We start from the raw sequence: 16,802 nt of genomic DNA on the forward strand, positions 1-16,802 counted from the left end.
ATATGAACATGCCTGATGGAGAATTTAGAACAACAGTCAAGGATACTCACTGGGCTCAAGATAAGAATGGAAGGCTTCAGGGAGGCCCTTACCCCAGAGATAAGAGTTAAAAAGAAATCATTTAAGAAATGAAAAATGCAATAACCAAGATTAGAAACAGACTGGATGTAATGAACACAAGGCTGGAAGAAGCACAAGAACAAATAAGTGAAACAGAGGGTAAGATAATGGAAAATAATGAAACTGAACAAAAAACAGAAATAAGAATTAAGGAACATAAGAACAGTGACTCCACCAAACATAACAGTCATATTATGGGAGTCCCAGAAGAAGAGGAGAGAGAAAAGGAGGCAGAAATTTTATTTGAGAAAATAATGGCTAAAAACATCCCTAATCTGAGGAAGGAAACACAAATCCAGATCCATGAGGCACAAAGAACTCCCATTAAAATCAATAAAAGCAGGCCAGCAACACCAAGACATATTGAAATTAAATTGCAAAATATAGCAATAAAGAAAAGCAGCCTAAGAAAGCAGGAAGACAAAAGTCCCTAACTTATAAGGAAACACACATAGGGAGAGAAGGAGATTTTTTTAAAAGAAACTTGGCAAGCCTAAAGAGTGTGGCATGATATATTCTAAGTGCTAAACAGGAAAAATCTGCAGCCAGAATATTCTATCCAGTAAGGCTATCATTCAAAATAGGAAAGAAAAAGAATTTCCCAGAGAAACAAAAACCAAAGGAGTTCATAACCACTATTAAATATTAAAGGGGACTCTCTGAATGGAAAAATATCCAGAAACACTGACTATACAGGTTATACAATGACACCAAATTCATACCTATCAACAATTACTCTGAATATACATGGACAAAACACTCTAATAAAAAGACAAAGTATGTCAGAATGGATATAAAAACAAGACCCATCTATATGGTGCCTGCAAGAAACTCATTTTAGAACTAAAGACATCTAGAGATTGAAAGTGAGGGGATGGAGAAACATTTACCATGCAAATGGAAGTCAAAAAAAGCTGAGGTAGCAATATTTATGAGACAAATTAGATTTTAAACCAAAGATTGTAACAAGAGATGAAAAAGGAAATAATCAAGGGGACTATCTAACAAGAAGATCTAACAATTGGAAATCTTTATGCTTCCAAGGTGGGAGCACCCAAATATATAAAACAATTAATAACAAACATAAAGGAAATAATTGATAATAATACAATAATAATAATAGGGAAGCTTAACACCTTATTTACATCAATGGACAGATCACCTAAGCAGAAAATCAACAAGGAAAAAAATGGCTTTGAATTACATATTAGACCAGATGGACTTAACAGATATATTCAGAACATTCCATCCCCAAGCAGTAAAATACACATTCTTTTTTGAGTATACATGGAACACTCTCCATAATATCACATACTAGATCACAAATCAGACCTCCACAAGTACAGAAAGACTGAGATCATACCATGCATATCTTTTAACTACACTGCTATAAAACTTGAAGTCAACAACAAGAAAAAATTTGGAAAGACCACAAATACATGGAGGTTAAACAATATGCTACTAAACAATGAATGGGTCAACCAGAAAATCAAGAAAAAAATAAAATAAAAATTTGTGGAAACAAATGAAAATGAAAACACAATGGTTCAAAGCATATGGGATGCAGCCAAAGTGGTCCTAAGAGAGAATTATATATATAATATATAGGTCCACTTCAAGGAGGAAAAATCTCAAATAAACAAACACCAAAAGGAACTAGAAAAAGAACAGCAAATGAAGCATAAAGCTAGCAAAAGGAGGGAAATAATAAAGATTAGAGCAGAAACAAATGCTATAGAAAAAAAAACAACAGATCATTGAAACCAGTAGCTGGTTCTTTGAAATATTTAATAAAATTGATAAACTCCTAGCCAAACTTATCAAAAAGAAAAAAGAAAGGACCCAAATAAATAAAATGACAAATGAGAAGAGAAATAATAACTACAAAATATAAAAACACAATTATAAGGGAATATTGTGAAAAACTATATGCCAGTAAGCCTGAAAGAAACAGATGAATTTCTAAAAATGTATAAACATACAAACTATCAAAACCAAAACTGGAAGAAATATAAAACTGAACAAACCATGAGCAACAAAGAAATTGAATCAGTAATAAAAAATTTCCCAAGAAACAAAAGTCCAGGGCCAGATGGCTTCAATGCAAATTCTACCAAACATTTAAAGAGAGTTAATATCTATTCCTCTCAAACTATTCCAAAAATAAGGAAGGAAAACCTCCAAATTCATTCCATGATTCCAGTATTACCCTGGTACCAAAACTAGATAAAGATTCCAATAACAAAGAAAACTACAGGCCAATATCCCTAATGAACAAGAATACAAAAATTCTCAATAAAATACTAACAAATGAAATCCAACAGCACATTAAAAGAATCACTCACCAAAATCAAGTGGGATTTATTCCTGGACTGTAAGGGTGGTTCAATATTCACAAATCAATCAGTGTGATACACTACATTAATAAAAGAAAGGATAAACAATATGATCCTTTCAATAAATGCAGAAACAGCTTCTGACAAAGTACAACATCCATTCTAAAAATCCTCAACAAAGTAGGGGTAAAAGAAACACACCTCAACATCATAAAGGCCATATATGAAAAACCCACAGCTAATATCATTCTTAATGGGGAAAAAAATGAAAGCTTTTATCTACAGTCAGGAAATAGGGATATCCACTCTCACCACTGTTATTTAACATAGTACTGGAAATCCTAGCTACAGCAATCAGACAACAAAAAGAAATAAAATGATCAAATCAGCAAGGAAGAAATCACAGTTTCACTATTGGCAGATGACATGACGCTCTAGATAGAAAATCCGGAAGACTACAGCAAAAAAATTGCTAGAACTGATACACAAATTCAGTAAAGTTTCAGGATACAAAAATCAACAAAGAGAAATCTGTTGCATTTCTACATGTCAGTAGTGAAACAGCAGGAAGAGAAACCAAGGAATCAATCCCACTTATTATTGTACCAAAAACCATAAGATACCTAGGAATAAACCTAGTAAGTAAGAAGTAAAAGAACTATATTCTGAAAACCATAAAACACTGATGAAAGGGGTGCCTAAGTGGCTCAGTGGATTAGGCTGCTGCCTTCAGTTCAGGTCATGATCTCAGGGTCCTGAGATCAAGCCCCGCATTGGGCTCTCCGCTCAGCAGGGAGCCTGCTTCCTCCTGACTCTCTGCCTACTTGTGATCTCTCTTTCTCTGTCAAATAAATAAACAAAATCTTAAAAAAAAAAAAAAAAAACACTGATGAAAGAATGTGAAGATGACACAAAGAAATGGAAAGGCATTTCATGCTCATGGACTGGAAGAACACTGTTAAAATGTCTATATTACCCAAAGTGTTCTACACATTTCATGCAATTCCTATCAAAATACCAATAGCACTTTTCACAGAGTTAGAACAAACAATCCTAAAATTTGTGTGGTACAAGAGACCCTGAATATCCAAAGCTACTTTGAAAAAGCAAAGTAAGTCAGGAAGCATCACAATTCCAGACTTCAAGCTCTATTACAAAGCTGTAATCATCAAGACAGTATGGTACTGGCTCAAAAACAGACACACAGATCAATGGAACAGAACAGAAAACCCAGAAATGAACCCATAAGTACATATTCAATTAAGCTTCAACAAACCAGGAAAGAATATCCAATGGAAAAAAAGAGTCTTCTCAACCAATGATGTTAGGAAAACTGGACAACAGTGTAAAAAGAACGAAACTAGACCACTTTCTTACACCATACACAAAAGGACTAAAGGAATAGGATTAAAGACCTAAATGTCTAAATGTCTAAAGACCTAAATGCCAAGAAATCATCAAAATACTACAGGAGAACACAGGCAATAAACTCTTTGACATCAGCTGTAGCAACTTCTTACTAAATATGTATCCTGAAGCAAGAGACACAAAAGCAAAAATAAACTATTGGGACATCAAAATAAAAAGCTTTTGCACAGAGAAGGAAACAATCAACAAAAATAAGAGGTAATCTTTGTAATGAAAGGAGGTATTTTCAAATGACATATCTGATGACAGGTTTAGTATCCAAAATATATAAAGAATGTGTAAAACTCAATACCCAGTTAACAAATGGTCAGAAGACATAAATGGGTATTTTTCCAAAGAAGATATCCAGATGGCCAAAAGACACATAAAAACATGATCAACACCACTCATCATCAGGGAAATGCAAATCAAAACTGCAATGAGGTATCACCTCATATGTGTCAGAATGGTTGAAATTAACAACAAAGGAATCAACACATGTTGGCAGGAGATGAAGAAAGGGGAACCCTCTTGCACTGTTGGTAGGAATGCAAACTGGTATAGCCACTCTGGAAAACAGTATGGAGGTTCCTTAAAAAGTTAAAGATAGAACTATCTACTATCCAGCAATTGCACTATTAAGTATTTACCCAAAGAATATAAAAATACTAATTCTAAGGGATACGTGCACACAGATTATCAACCAATAGCCGAATTATGGAAAGAGTCCAAATGTCCATTGACTGTTGAATGGGTAAAAAAAAAAAAAAAAGATGTGGTGTGTGAACACAACACACCCACACACACCCCCCCCCACACAGAGAGAGAGAGAGAGAGAGAGAGAGAGAGAGGAGCATTACTCGGCCATGAAAAAGAATGAATTCCTGCCATTTGCAATGACATGGATAGAACTAGAGAATATTGCTAAGCAATATAAGTCAGAAGGGGTGCCTGGGTGGCTCAGTCAGTTAAACATATGCCTTCAGTGCAGGTGAAAATCCCAGGGTCCTAGGATCGAGCCCCATATTGGGTTTCCCGCTGAGTGGGAAGCCTGCTTCTCCCTCTCCCTCTGCTGCTGCCTTTGGCTTGTACTCTCTCACATAAATAAATAAAATATTTTTAAAATAAGAGAAAGACAAATATCATACGACTTCACTCATATGTGGAATTTAGGAAACAAATGATAATAGGGGAAAAAAAGAATGAGGAAAACCAAGAAACAGACTCTTAGCTGTACAGAACAAATTGAGGGTTACCAGTAAGGGTGGGTGGGGGGAACGGGTTAAGCAGGTGATGGGGATTAAGGAGTTTACTTGTTATGAAGAGCACTGGGTGTTATATGTAAGGGTTGAATCAGGAAATTGTACTCCTGAAGCTAACATCACATTGTATGTTAACTGGAAATTTTTTAGGACTTAAAAAGAGATAAAATATATTTTAAAACTCTAACTTATTGAAATTTTAATAAATAAATATTTGGCCTAGAAATGTCTTTCAGAATATTTAAATTTTATGTCCATTTTTCATAGCATCTTTTTGGTTTTAATAGCTAATATGGTAATTTAGAAAATAGCTCTATTTTTTAAGGCACAGCTGTTAACTATTAATATCAAAAATGTATTATAGAACATTTAAATATATCTTTAACTTCTATCCTACAAAATAAGTTTTTTTAGGTATTCTACCATTTTCAGACACTAAAATTGAACTAACCTCAGTATTCTTTAACTTCTGTAGTTCACTTTCCAGCCCTAATTTCTCCTCTAATAACACTTGAAAGTTACTTTCCATTTGTTTGTATTTCTAAAAGCAAATATTATAATTTTAGTAACAATGAAAAGCATACATTTCAATATAGACAAATTATTGGGACACTTAATTATTAAAGTCTTCATTAACTCGTGAAAATAATGAACCATTGGTATTAATCTGCATTATGAATGATAATTGGGGCTCAAAGAGGCAAACAAACTAGAAGTAACAATGAATAGAAATTTAGAAGACTATGGGGTATTAAAGTTCAATATTTCATAAATGAAGTGGTTTTGAGTGATAATAAAGTCTAGTAAAATCAAAAAAAGACAAAGCTTCCCAGCTCACATATGCATAGAAATTTCTTAAATAAACTGAAGAAGTACTGAATCTTTAAGATTATGCATCCTGATAATTTCTAGAGTCTAACATTATCAAGGGCAAAGTATATTTTCAAACAGAGTGCTATACTTACAGCTTCTAACAAACTTTGATCACTCACAGCTCTGAAAAACAAACCAAAAATATCTATAATGTATTATCCTTTTACATTTATATTTTTACTATGTAACATACTTATATATTTTCTTTGAAAAAAAAAGGTAATATAATAAAGGTTAAAGTACAGTTTGACTACCATTCCAAAAAATCTGATCCTATCTCTAGAGATTATCAGATTTTTGTGTATCTTTTCAGAACTTGTTTCATGTATTCATAAAATGCTACACATACCTATTTAATTATATAATTTTTGTTAGCGGGTCAGGTGACTGTTTTGTTTTCTTTTTGTACATAAATGACATCAATGTATACATTGTCCTAAACTTATTTTCACTTAATACAACATCTAAGATCTACATATATTAGTAATACAGGCATATTTCACTCCTTTTAAATACCACTTCTTGTTCCAGACACTAAAATTGAACTAAATTGAACTAGCAGGATTTGGCAAAGTTTTTATATTAAGAGCCAGATAGGAAATATTTTAGACTTTGTAGGTCAGATGATCAGTCAACTACCCCAACTCAGCAAAAACAGCCATAGATGATAGGTAAATGAATGGGTCTAACTAGATTTGACTCATGGGCTGCAGTTTGTTGAACTCTGTTCGAAGGTGTGGGTAAACTATAGATTTTTTTTGACAAATGATTTATTTATTATAATTCAGATTTTTAAGCTTTAAGATACAATTAACATACCATCAAATTATAGATTGACCAAGTTGAGCATCTATTTTCACTAATTTTAGAACATTTAATGACCTCAAAAAGAAACTCTATACCCATTAACAGTCACTCCTCCTTCTTCCCAGCACTGCCTCAACACTGGCAGACACTAATCTACTTTCTGTCTCTAGAGATTTGACTATCTGGATATTTCATTTAAATAAAAATATATAGTATATGGTCTTTTGAAACTTGTTTCTTACATTTAGTATAATGCTTTCAAGGTTCATCCATGTTGTAGCATATATCAGTGATGTGTTCCTTTTTACTACCAAATACTATTCCACTGTATAGGTGTATATATTTTATTTATTCTTTGACCAGTTTGTGGGCACTTAAATTGTTTTCATTTTGGGGCTATTATGAATAATGCTACTATGAATATCCATGTACAAGTTTTTGCTTATATATGTTTTCAATCACTCAGGTATAAACATAGGAATAGAATTCTGCGTTTCAGTATATATAGAATATACTGAGTTTGTATTTAACATTTTGAAGAACTGACAAACTGGTTTCCATAGCAGACAGACCACTTCAATTCCACCAGTAATGTACGAGGGTCCCAACTCCTCCACATCCTTGCCAACAATTGTTACAGTCGTCTTTTTTTCCTTATAGCCATCCTAAGGGATGTGAAGTAGTACATCACTGCAGTGTTGATTTGAAAGTGCCTAATGACAATGATGTTAAACATCATTTCATGTGCTTATTGACCACTGATATATCTTGCTTCAGAAAATGTATAATCAGATTATTTGCCCATTTTTAATTTGGGTTATTTATCTTATTATTAAAGCATAAGTGTTTATATATTCTGGATACAAGTCCCTTATCAAAAATATGATTTGTGAATAGTTTTTGCAATCTGAGTTACCTTTTCACACTCTTGATGTATCATACGTAGTACAAAAGTTTTTAATTTTATGAAAGTCAACTTATCTATTTTTTCTTTTGTTGGTTGTGCTTTTGGTGTCCTATTTAAGACGCCGTTACCCTACTCAAGGCCACAAAGATTTATTCCTACATTTCTTCTAAAAGGCTTATAGTTTTAGCTCTTAAATTTAGGTTTCTGGTAATTTTTGAGTGAGTTCTAGTGGATGGCATAAAGAAAGGATGCAACTTCATTCTTTCACGTATGGATATCCCAGTCCAAGTATCCAAGTATCAGTTATTAAAAAGACTACTCTTTCCTCAGATGATATATCTGATAAAAGGTTAATACCCAAAATATATAAAGAAATTACAGAAGTCAACAACAAGAAAAAACAAAGTCTGATTTTTAAATGGGCAAAAGAGAGAATAAACATTTTTCCAAAGACCATACACATGGCAAACAGACAAATGAAAAATACTCAATAATACTAATTGTTGGGGAAACGCAAATCAAAACCACAGTAAGATATCACCTCCAACCTCCTATAATTAGGCTAAAAATTAAAAAAAAAAAAAACAAGAATCTCTGTCAAATAAATAAATATAATCGTTAAAAAAATCAATTTTCAGCATAACAGTATATGCTGAAAATAAATTAATTTAATTTAAAAAAATCAATTAACCATGAATTTAAGGGTTTCTGGACATTCAATTTTATCCCACTGATGTATATATGTCTAACCTTATGCCAGTACTACATTGTCTTAATTACTACAACCTTGTATTAAGTTTTAACATTAGTTAAATGTAAACAATAATTAAAATAATAATGAAATTAATTAAACTTGAGTCCTCCAACTTTGTTCTTCTTAAGATTTCTTTGGCTATTCTGGATTCCTTGCATTTCTACATGAATTTTAGGATCAGCTTGTCAGTTCACCAAAAAGAAAGCAGAGATTTTGATATAAATTGCATTGAATCTGTAGATCAATTTGCAGAGCACTGCCATTTTAAGATTATTAAATCTAACAGCCCATGAAAATGGAATGTCTCACAAAACAAACTGAGGGTTGCTGGGGGGAGGGGGTTTGGGAGAAGGGGGTGGGATTATGGACATTGGGGAGGGTATGTGCTTTGGTGAGTGCTGTGAAGTGTGTCAACCTGGTGATTCACAGACCTGTACCCCTGGGGATAAAAATATATGTTTATAAAAAATAAAAAATTATATTTAAAAAAATGGAATGTCTATCCATTTAATTAGGTCTTCTTTAAGTTCTTTAAATGTTTTGCAGTTTCCATTGCAAAAGAAGTCTTACACTTTTTTTGTTAAATTCTTTCTTGTTGTCTGCAATGCTATTTTAAATGGAGTTGTTTTCTTTCATTTGTGGAATGTTGATCACCATACATTAGTTTCCTAAGACTGCTGTTACAAAGTCTCACAATCTGGGTAACTTAAAGCAACAAAAATTTATATTCTTACAGTTCTAGTGACCATAAATCTAAAATATAGTTGTTAGGATCATGCTCCCTCTGAAACTTCTAAAGGAAAATCCCTGTTTTCCTCTTCTAGTTTCTAGTAATCCCTGGTACTCTTTGGATTGTAGTAGCATAAACCCAACCTCTGCCTCCATAATCTCTTTCCTCTTTGGGTACTGTCTTCTCCAGTTATTACAAGGATACCAGTCATTTTGGAATAAGGGCCAATCCTATCCCACTATGACCTCCTCTTAATTAATTTTATCTGTAATGACCCTATTTGAAAATAACTTCATTATGAGATACTAGGAGTTAGAGCTTCAACATAACTCTTTGGGGGACACAATTTAACCTGTGACAGTTAGTGCATAGAAACATAATTGATTTTTATTTATAAACTTGTATGCTGCAAAATGTGAGTTCACTTATTTCTTCATATAGATTTTAGTGGATCCCTTAAGATTTTCTATACACAAGATCATTACAACTACAAAAAGAGGTATAGTTTTACTTCTAACTTTCCAATATGAACACCTTTCATTCCTTTTCTTCTCTAGTTGCCCTGGCTAGAACCTGTACTACAATGGTGAATAGATGTGGTAAGAATGTCCTGTTTTCTTCCTGATCTTAGAATGTCACCATTAAGCATAGTGTTAACTATGAGTTTTCATAGATAGCTTTTATCAGATTAAGGAAGCTCCCTTCTGTTCCTAGGTTGTGAAGTATTTTTATCATAAAATGCTAGGATTTTGTCAAGTGCTTTTACTTTGTCTAGTAAGCTGATCATGTGATTTTTTTGGTCCTTCATTCAATCAGTACTGTGTATTACATTAATTGATATTTGCATTTTAAACCAACCTTGCATTCCTTGGATAATTTCGCTTGCTTGTGTATAACCCAGTTTATATATTGCTAGATTCAATTTGGAAATATTTTGCTGGATTTTGCTGGATTTTGGCATTTGTATTCATAACATATTAGTCTATAATTTTATTTTCTTGTGATATTTTTGTCTGATTTTGATATTGGAGATATTTAGTTCTGTGCATTTCAAACAATAAATTTTGTTGCAGTCCCTCTAACTGAACATGGAAAATCATGACCTAAACAAAAAATTTAACTGAAAAAAGTTTTTATTATGTAAAATTTTAAATCACTGCAAAGAAATGTAGCTAATCAAATTTTGAACTTTTTGAACAGTTTCATCATTACAGTTCTGAAGTTATTTATTTAAATTCAAGCAGGCAACATATAGTACATCATTAGTTTTAGATGTAGTGTCTAATAATTCATTGGTTGCATACTTAAGAGACTCTCAAGGTTTTTCTATCTCTCTGATGATTTCCCATTCAGTATTCCCTCTCTTCCCTTAGAATTCTCTGCACTCTTTCTTACATTCCACATATGAGTGAAACCATGTTGTCTTTCTCTGATTGACTTATTTCTCTCAACATTATACCTTCCAGTTCCATCCATGCTGATGTAAATGTTAGGTATGCATCTTTTCTGATGGCTGAGTAATATTCCACATCTACCTTATCCATTTATCTGTCAATGGACATCTTGGCTCTTTCCACATTTTGGTTATTATGGACATTTCTGCTATAAACACTGGGGTACAGGTACCCCTTTGGATCAATGCATTTGTATCTTTGGAGTAAATAACTAATAGTGCAATTCTGGGCCATAGGGTACCCCTATTTTTAACTTCTTGAGGCACCTCCATACTGTTTTCCAGAGTGGCTGTACCAGTTTGCATTCACAATGGCATGAGAGAGTTCCCCTTTCTCTGCATACTCACCAATATTTGTTGTTTCCTGTCTTGTTAATTTTAGCCATTTTGACTGGCATGAGGTGGTATCTCATTGTGTTTTTGATTTGTATTTCCCTGATGCCAAGTGATATGCAGCATTTTTTCATGTGTCTATTGGCCATTTGGATGTCGTCTTTGAAGACGTCTGTTCATGTCTTCTGCCAATTTCTTGACTGGATTATTTGTTTTATGAGTGTTGAGTTTGATAGGTTCTTTATAGATCTTGGACACTAGCCCTTTATCTGATATGTCATTTGTTAATATCTTCTCCCATTCTGTAGGTTAACCTTTAGTTTTGCTGTTTCCTTTGCTGTGCAGAAGTTTTTATCTTGATTAAGTTCCAACACTCCAGTTTTGCTTTAGTTTCCCTTGCCTTTGGAGACATGTCTTGCAATAAGTTGCTGCAGCCAAGGTCAAAGAGGTTGCTGCCTGTGTTCTCCTCTAGGATTTTACGGATTCCTTTCTCACGTTTAGGTCTTTCATCCACTTTATCTTTGTGTATGGTATAAGAAAATGATCCAGTTTCTTTCTTCTACATGTGGCTGTCTATCTTTCCAAGCACCATTTATTAAAGAGACTATCCTTTTCCACTGGATATTCTTTCCTGCTTTGTCAAAGATTAGTTGACCATAGAGTTGAGAGTCCATTTCTTGCTTCTCTATTCCATTTCACTGATATATGTGTCTGTTTTTGTGCCAGTATCATAATGACTTGATCACAGCTTTGTAATACAGCTTGAAGTCTTTTTTTTAAGATTTTATTTATTTATTTGACAGAGAAAGACAGAGTGAGAAAGGGAGTGAGAGAGCAGGCTTCCCGTGGAGCCGGGAGCCCGATGTGGCACTAGACCCCAGAACCCTGGGATCATGACACTTAAAGACTGAGCCACCCAGGTACCCGTAGCTTGAAGTCTTTTTTTTTTTTTTAAGATTTTTATTTATTTATTTGACAGAGAGAGATCACAAGTAGGCAGAGAGGCAAACAGAGAGAGAGGAAGGGAAGCAGGCTCCCTGCTGAGCAGAGATCCCCATGCGGGGCTCGATCCCAGGACCCCAGGATCATGACCTGAGCCAAAGGCAGAGGCTTAATCCACTGAGCCACCCAGGCACCCGAAGTCTTAATAAATTAAATTATTAATTTAAATAATTAAATTGTGATGCCACAACTTTGGTTTTCCTTTTCAATATTTTTCTAGCTATTTGGGGTTTTGGGTTTTGTTTTGGTTCGGTTCCATACAAATTTTAGGATTGCTTTTCCAGCTCTGTGAAAAATGCCGATTTTGATAGGGATTGCATTGAATGTGTAGATTGCTCTATGTAGCGCAGACATTTTAACAAGATTTGTTCTTCCAATCCATGAGCATGGATGTTTTTCCATCTCTTTGTGCCTTCCTCAATTTCTTTCATAAGTGTTCTGTAGTTTTTAGAGTACAGATTGTTTACCTCTTTGGTTAGGTTTTATTCCTAGGTATCTTGCGGTTATTGGTACAATTGTAAGTGGGGTAGATTCCTTCTTTTTCTTCTGTCTCATTGTTGATGTATAGAAATGCAACTGATCTCTCTGCATTGATTTTATATCCTGCCATGTTACTGAATTGCTGTATGAGTTCTAGCAATTTGGGGGTGAAGTCTTTTGGATTTTCCACATAAAGAACCATATCATCTGCAGAGTGAGAGTTTAACTTCTTTGCCAATTTGAATGGGTTTTTTTGTTTTTTTTTTTTTCTGAATGTTAAAGCTAGGACTTCTAGTACTATGTTGAACAAAAGAGGTGAGAGTGTGAGTCCCTGGGTGTATTTTGATCTGTTTGTTAGAGGACAACTAAATCCCAAAATTATAAACAAAGTAAAATTTGTATACGTACAAAAATAAAACTGGATACAGTGAACAGAAGCCAAAAATGAAGGATATATCTATAAAATGTAAATGTAAAAATGAAAATTTAAAAAAAAAAACTTAAAAACAAAAAGTTGATCAAATAAGAAATGAGTTAAAAAGGAAAAGAAAAAGAAAATTTTAAACTGAAAGACTAAAGACTCATGTAAAAAAAGTCTACAATTCCATATACTATTGCCCTTAGTCAGGAATTTTTCAGTTCTGAGTGATCTATAAACTTGGTATTTGCCTGAGGATCCTTCTGGTCTTCTGTGGAAGGGGCCTGATTTACTGAGTCTCAGGTGTCTTTGCCTGAGTAGAGCTGAACAACCCCTTGCCAGGGGGCCAGGCTCAGTGTAAGCTGCTTTGGGTTGTTCTATGTGGGTTTTGTTCCCTGAAGGATTTTTCTACCATTTTAGAGAATGGAAAAAAAGTAAAAAATGGCAACACCCCAATCTCCAGTCCTGGAGCTGAAAGATCCTGGCCCCCACTCTTCAGTGTACCCTCAGGGAAAGGCAGTCAATCCCTTTCCTGTAGACCAAAGTCCCCAGACTCCTGTGGTGCACACCCACACCAGTCCTCCCAGAGGAGGGTGAGGTGTCTCACTTCCACTCTGCTGTTCACTGGAACCTCTTCAAGGAATATTTGCCCAATCATGCATGCACTCCCACTGCTTCTCTCAGGGGAAGGAGCTGGATTTCACAGTGGTTGTCACTTGTTGGGCCCCTGCTCTGACAGAAGTCACTGACTGTGCTGTGGTTTGCAGTTTATGGCAACTCCTAGTTGAGAAGTCACTGAGCAGCTCATTAGCCAGCTTCCCTGCTCCAATGTTAGGGAACTCTGCCACATTTAAGCTCCCCCTTTCTTCTGTGATGCTGCGGATCCAGAGACCACACTGTACTACCTAGGATCCCACCCAGCTTTACCACCTGACCACCTTTCAGGCAGTCATTCCTCAGCAGACTTCTCAAAATTCCAATTTTGTGCTTCACTGCCATATCAGTTTCCGGTAGCCTAGTGACAGAGGTTCCCTCTCCCCATGATTTATCTTCCAATATATCCCCTCAGATTCACATCTCCACACCTCCTACCTTGCAAAAAGTAATCACTTTTCTATTTGTAGAATCACAGCAATTCTTTTCTTACATCTCATGTTGAATTCACATGTGTTTAAAATGATTTGATAGCTATCTAGCTAATTCAAGGTACCAGATAAAACATTGGTGCCCTAATTTTTGGCCATCTTCCCTCCCTCCTACTTCTGAAGTTATTAGGGCTTAAAACTATACTAAGACTTTTGCCACACCCTATCTTTATTTTAACAGAATTTTCAAGGAGGTAATTGTAACAAGTTTTATAAGGAGGCATCAAAGCAGGCTCTAAGTTCCCAGTATCACATGCCAAAGCAATGGGTGAGGCACTTAAAAAAAAGAACGCAACCAAAAAAGCGCACTAAAGCCTTTCACTGATAAGGACAATATATAAGGATCAGGAAAGAAGACTTACAGTATTTCTCTGCAGAGAGCTACTGGGTGCCTTGAGCCATATACAGACCCTTAAGGGAGAGGAGGATATGCTTGCCCTGATCTCAAGCCTAGGGAGAGGCATTTTAAGTAGAATACTTGGAAAATTTGGTGTCTTCTGTAGTTATAGAGAAGGAAGCCAGTGAGAGTCAAGTAAAACTTTTCCTGTATAACTTACCCTTATTCCCTCTCTTCCCAAACACATGGAGAACAGAAACTACAACTAGTTAGTTAGAAAGGAGGTAATGAAAGAGAAAAACCAATTATAACTCCCAGCAGGTTCCAACTGGTAAACTGGGTGGAAGGAAAAACAAAGAGAAGTCTTAACTTAGAATAAAAATTAAAATACTAACTGTAACATTTGACAGGGAATTTTAATTTCCCAATTAGGACAGTGCTTCTAAGTTAAATTGAATTATTATCTGAGAGTGCTCAAAAAAGTCATGGTTTACTCTAGTTTTTATCCAGGAGCAAGGGTAAAATAAGCTTCAATTAACAAATATAAATGAATCGTAAGTGTCCAAATAAAAGTTTGTGACTTCAATCTACAAGACATGTTTTTTCAACATACAAGTTTTGTAACTAATTTAACCTTAGTCACCTGAAAGTCATCCACAGTGACTATTTAGGTACCTAATATAAGTGAAATCTTATAACAAAATAACTCTGTCTTCTTGTGATGGCTTATTTTACATAGCATAAAAGCCTCAAGGTTCCATCATATCGTACCATATGACAGAATTTCTTTCCTTTTTAAGACTAAATAATATTCCATTGTATGTATATATCATATTTTCTTTATCTATTTATCTGTTTTCAGACACTTGGTTTGCTTTCACCCTTTGCTACTGTAAATAGGGTTACCGTGAACATGGGTATATAAATATCTTTGAGACCCTGATTTCAGTTTTGCAGGGTTTTTAACCAGAAATGAAATTAGTGGATCATACAGTAATAACATTTTTAATTTTCTGAGAAACTTAAATACTGTTTTCCATTATGGCTATAAAATTTCATATTCTGCCTGATTATAATTTTAAAATTACACATATCATAAAAATTGACATAAGAACACTAAATTTTTTAACAGTGCTCTTATTTATGCTTTTAATTTTTCTAAAATGAATGTCTACTCATTTTCATAATTAGGAAAAGGAATTATTTTAAAAGCTTACCTCTCCAACATATTTGACTGTTTTTCAAATATTTTCAACATGACATTCAATCGATTCATCAGTGAAAATGTAGTTTCTATCATGAAAAAAATGAATAAATTTAAAGGTATTACAAATGGCTAAAGTTATACCTCTACGCTGATATAACTCACTGCTATCTGTGTGAGAACTAGATGAACATAACAAGAAGACAGTACTCAAGGAACAAATGCTTATAATAATTACCATTTTACTAAACTCCCATTATGTCACTATGCTACTTTACAATTCTCTTAATCCTCAAAATAACTCAAAAAGAAGATATTATCACCATTTTCAAATTTAAATAGAGTCTCAGAGAGATTCTATAATTTGATCAAAACTATACATCTAGTAAGTGACAAAACTAGACTGAAGTCAGTGTGTGTTATCTCCTCATAACATTACATATAAGAGGACTCTAAGATGCTAAGAGAAAAGTTGCTGCCTCTAAGTCAATAAAGTCTATGGGAAGATGCTAACAATCCCATTAAGTTTTCCACCTGAATCAGATAACCCAAAAGGTTAACTAAAATGCTACTTAAAAGGACATCAATATAGGGATGTCTGGGTGACTCTGTCCGTTAAGAGTCTGCGTTCAGCTCAGGTCATGATCTCAGAGTCCCAAAATGGACTCTTTTCTCAGGGGGGAGACTGCTTCTCCCTCTGCCTGTCTCTCCCCTTGCTTGTACTCTCACTCTCTCTCTCGGCAAATAAATAAATAAAATCTTTATTTAAAAAAAAGGAAAAGAAACCAACATAATGAGAATCCATAGTAATCAATAAACTCTCAGGGTAATAACACAAGACTCTTCAATCTTATCACACAGAAAGTATTTAAAAGAAGACAAACTTCACTAAGTTTGCTGCTAGATAAACCAAACATGAAATGGACAAAGGTAATGTTAAATAACATGAATGCAGTCAAAAGTTTCTATAGATCAACTGTATTTTTTTCTATTCCACATGTCAAAATAGTGGTGTAGAGAAATATAACAAATTTTAGGTGCTGAGAAGAAAAAGGAAGCGGACAGCAATCAGTTGGACTTAAAGAATGGAGACTTTATTAGAAAGAAACAGGCATCTGTTGATGGACAGATGAATGGATAAAGAAGATGTGGCATATATACACAATGGAATACTATGCAGCCATCAAAAGAAATGAAATCTTGCCATTTGCGACAACATGGATGGAACTAGAGC

The 16,802-nt window shown here is 34.3% G+C and overlaps 1 protein-coding gene across 1 annotated transcript in view; it reads right to left on the reverse strand.

Annotated features, from left to right (window-relative positions):
• Positions 1–16,802, reverse strand: part of CCDC7 (coiled-coil domain containing 7) — a 467,373-nt gene that overhangs the window by 376,085 nt on the left and 74,486 nt on the right. Inside the window, exons 11-13 of the mRNA XM_045069128.1 lie at positions 15,582–15,657; positions 6,091–6,121; positions 5,577–5,666 (exon numbers count right to left, since the gene is read on the reverse strand). Of these exons, the coding sequence (XP_044925063.1) occupies positions 5,577–5,666; positions 6,091–6,121; positions 15,582–15,657 (197 nt within the window). The remainder of the gene's footprint in view (positions 1–5,576; positions 5,667–6,090; positions 6,122–15,581; positions 15,658–16,802) is intronic.

This window comes from Mustela putorius, unplaced genomic scaffold, assembly GCF_011764305.1.
Source record: "Mustela putorius furo isolate JIRA1106 unplaced genomic scaffold, ASM1176430v1.1 tig00003913_pilon_pilon_pilon, whole genome shotgun sequence".
NCBI lineage: Eukaryota > Metazoa > Chordata > Mammalia > Carnivora > Mustelidae > Mustela > Mustela putorius.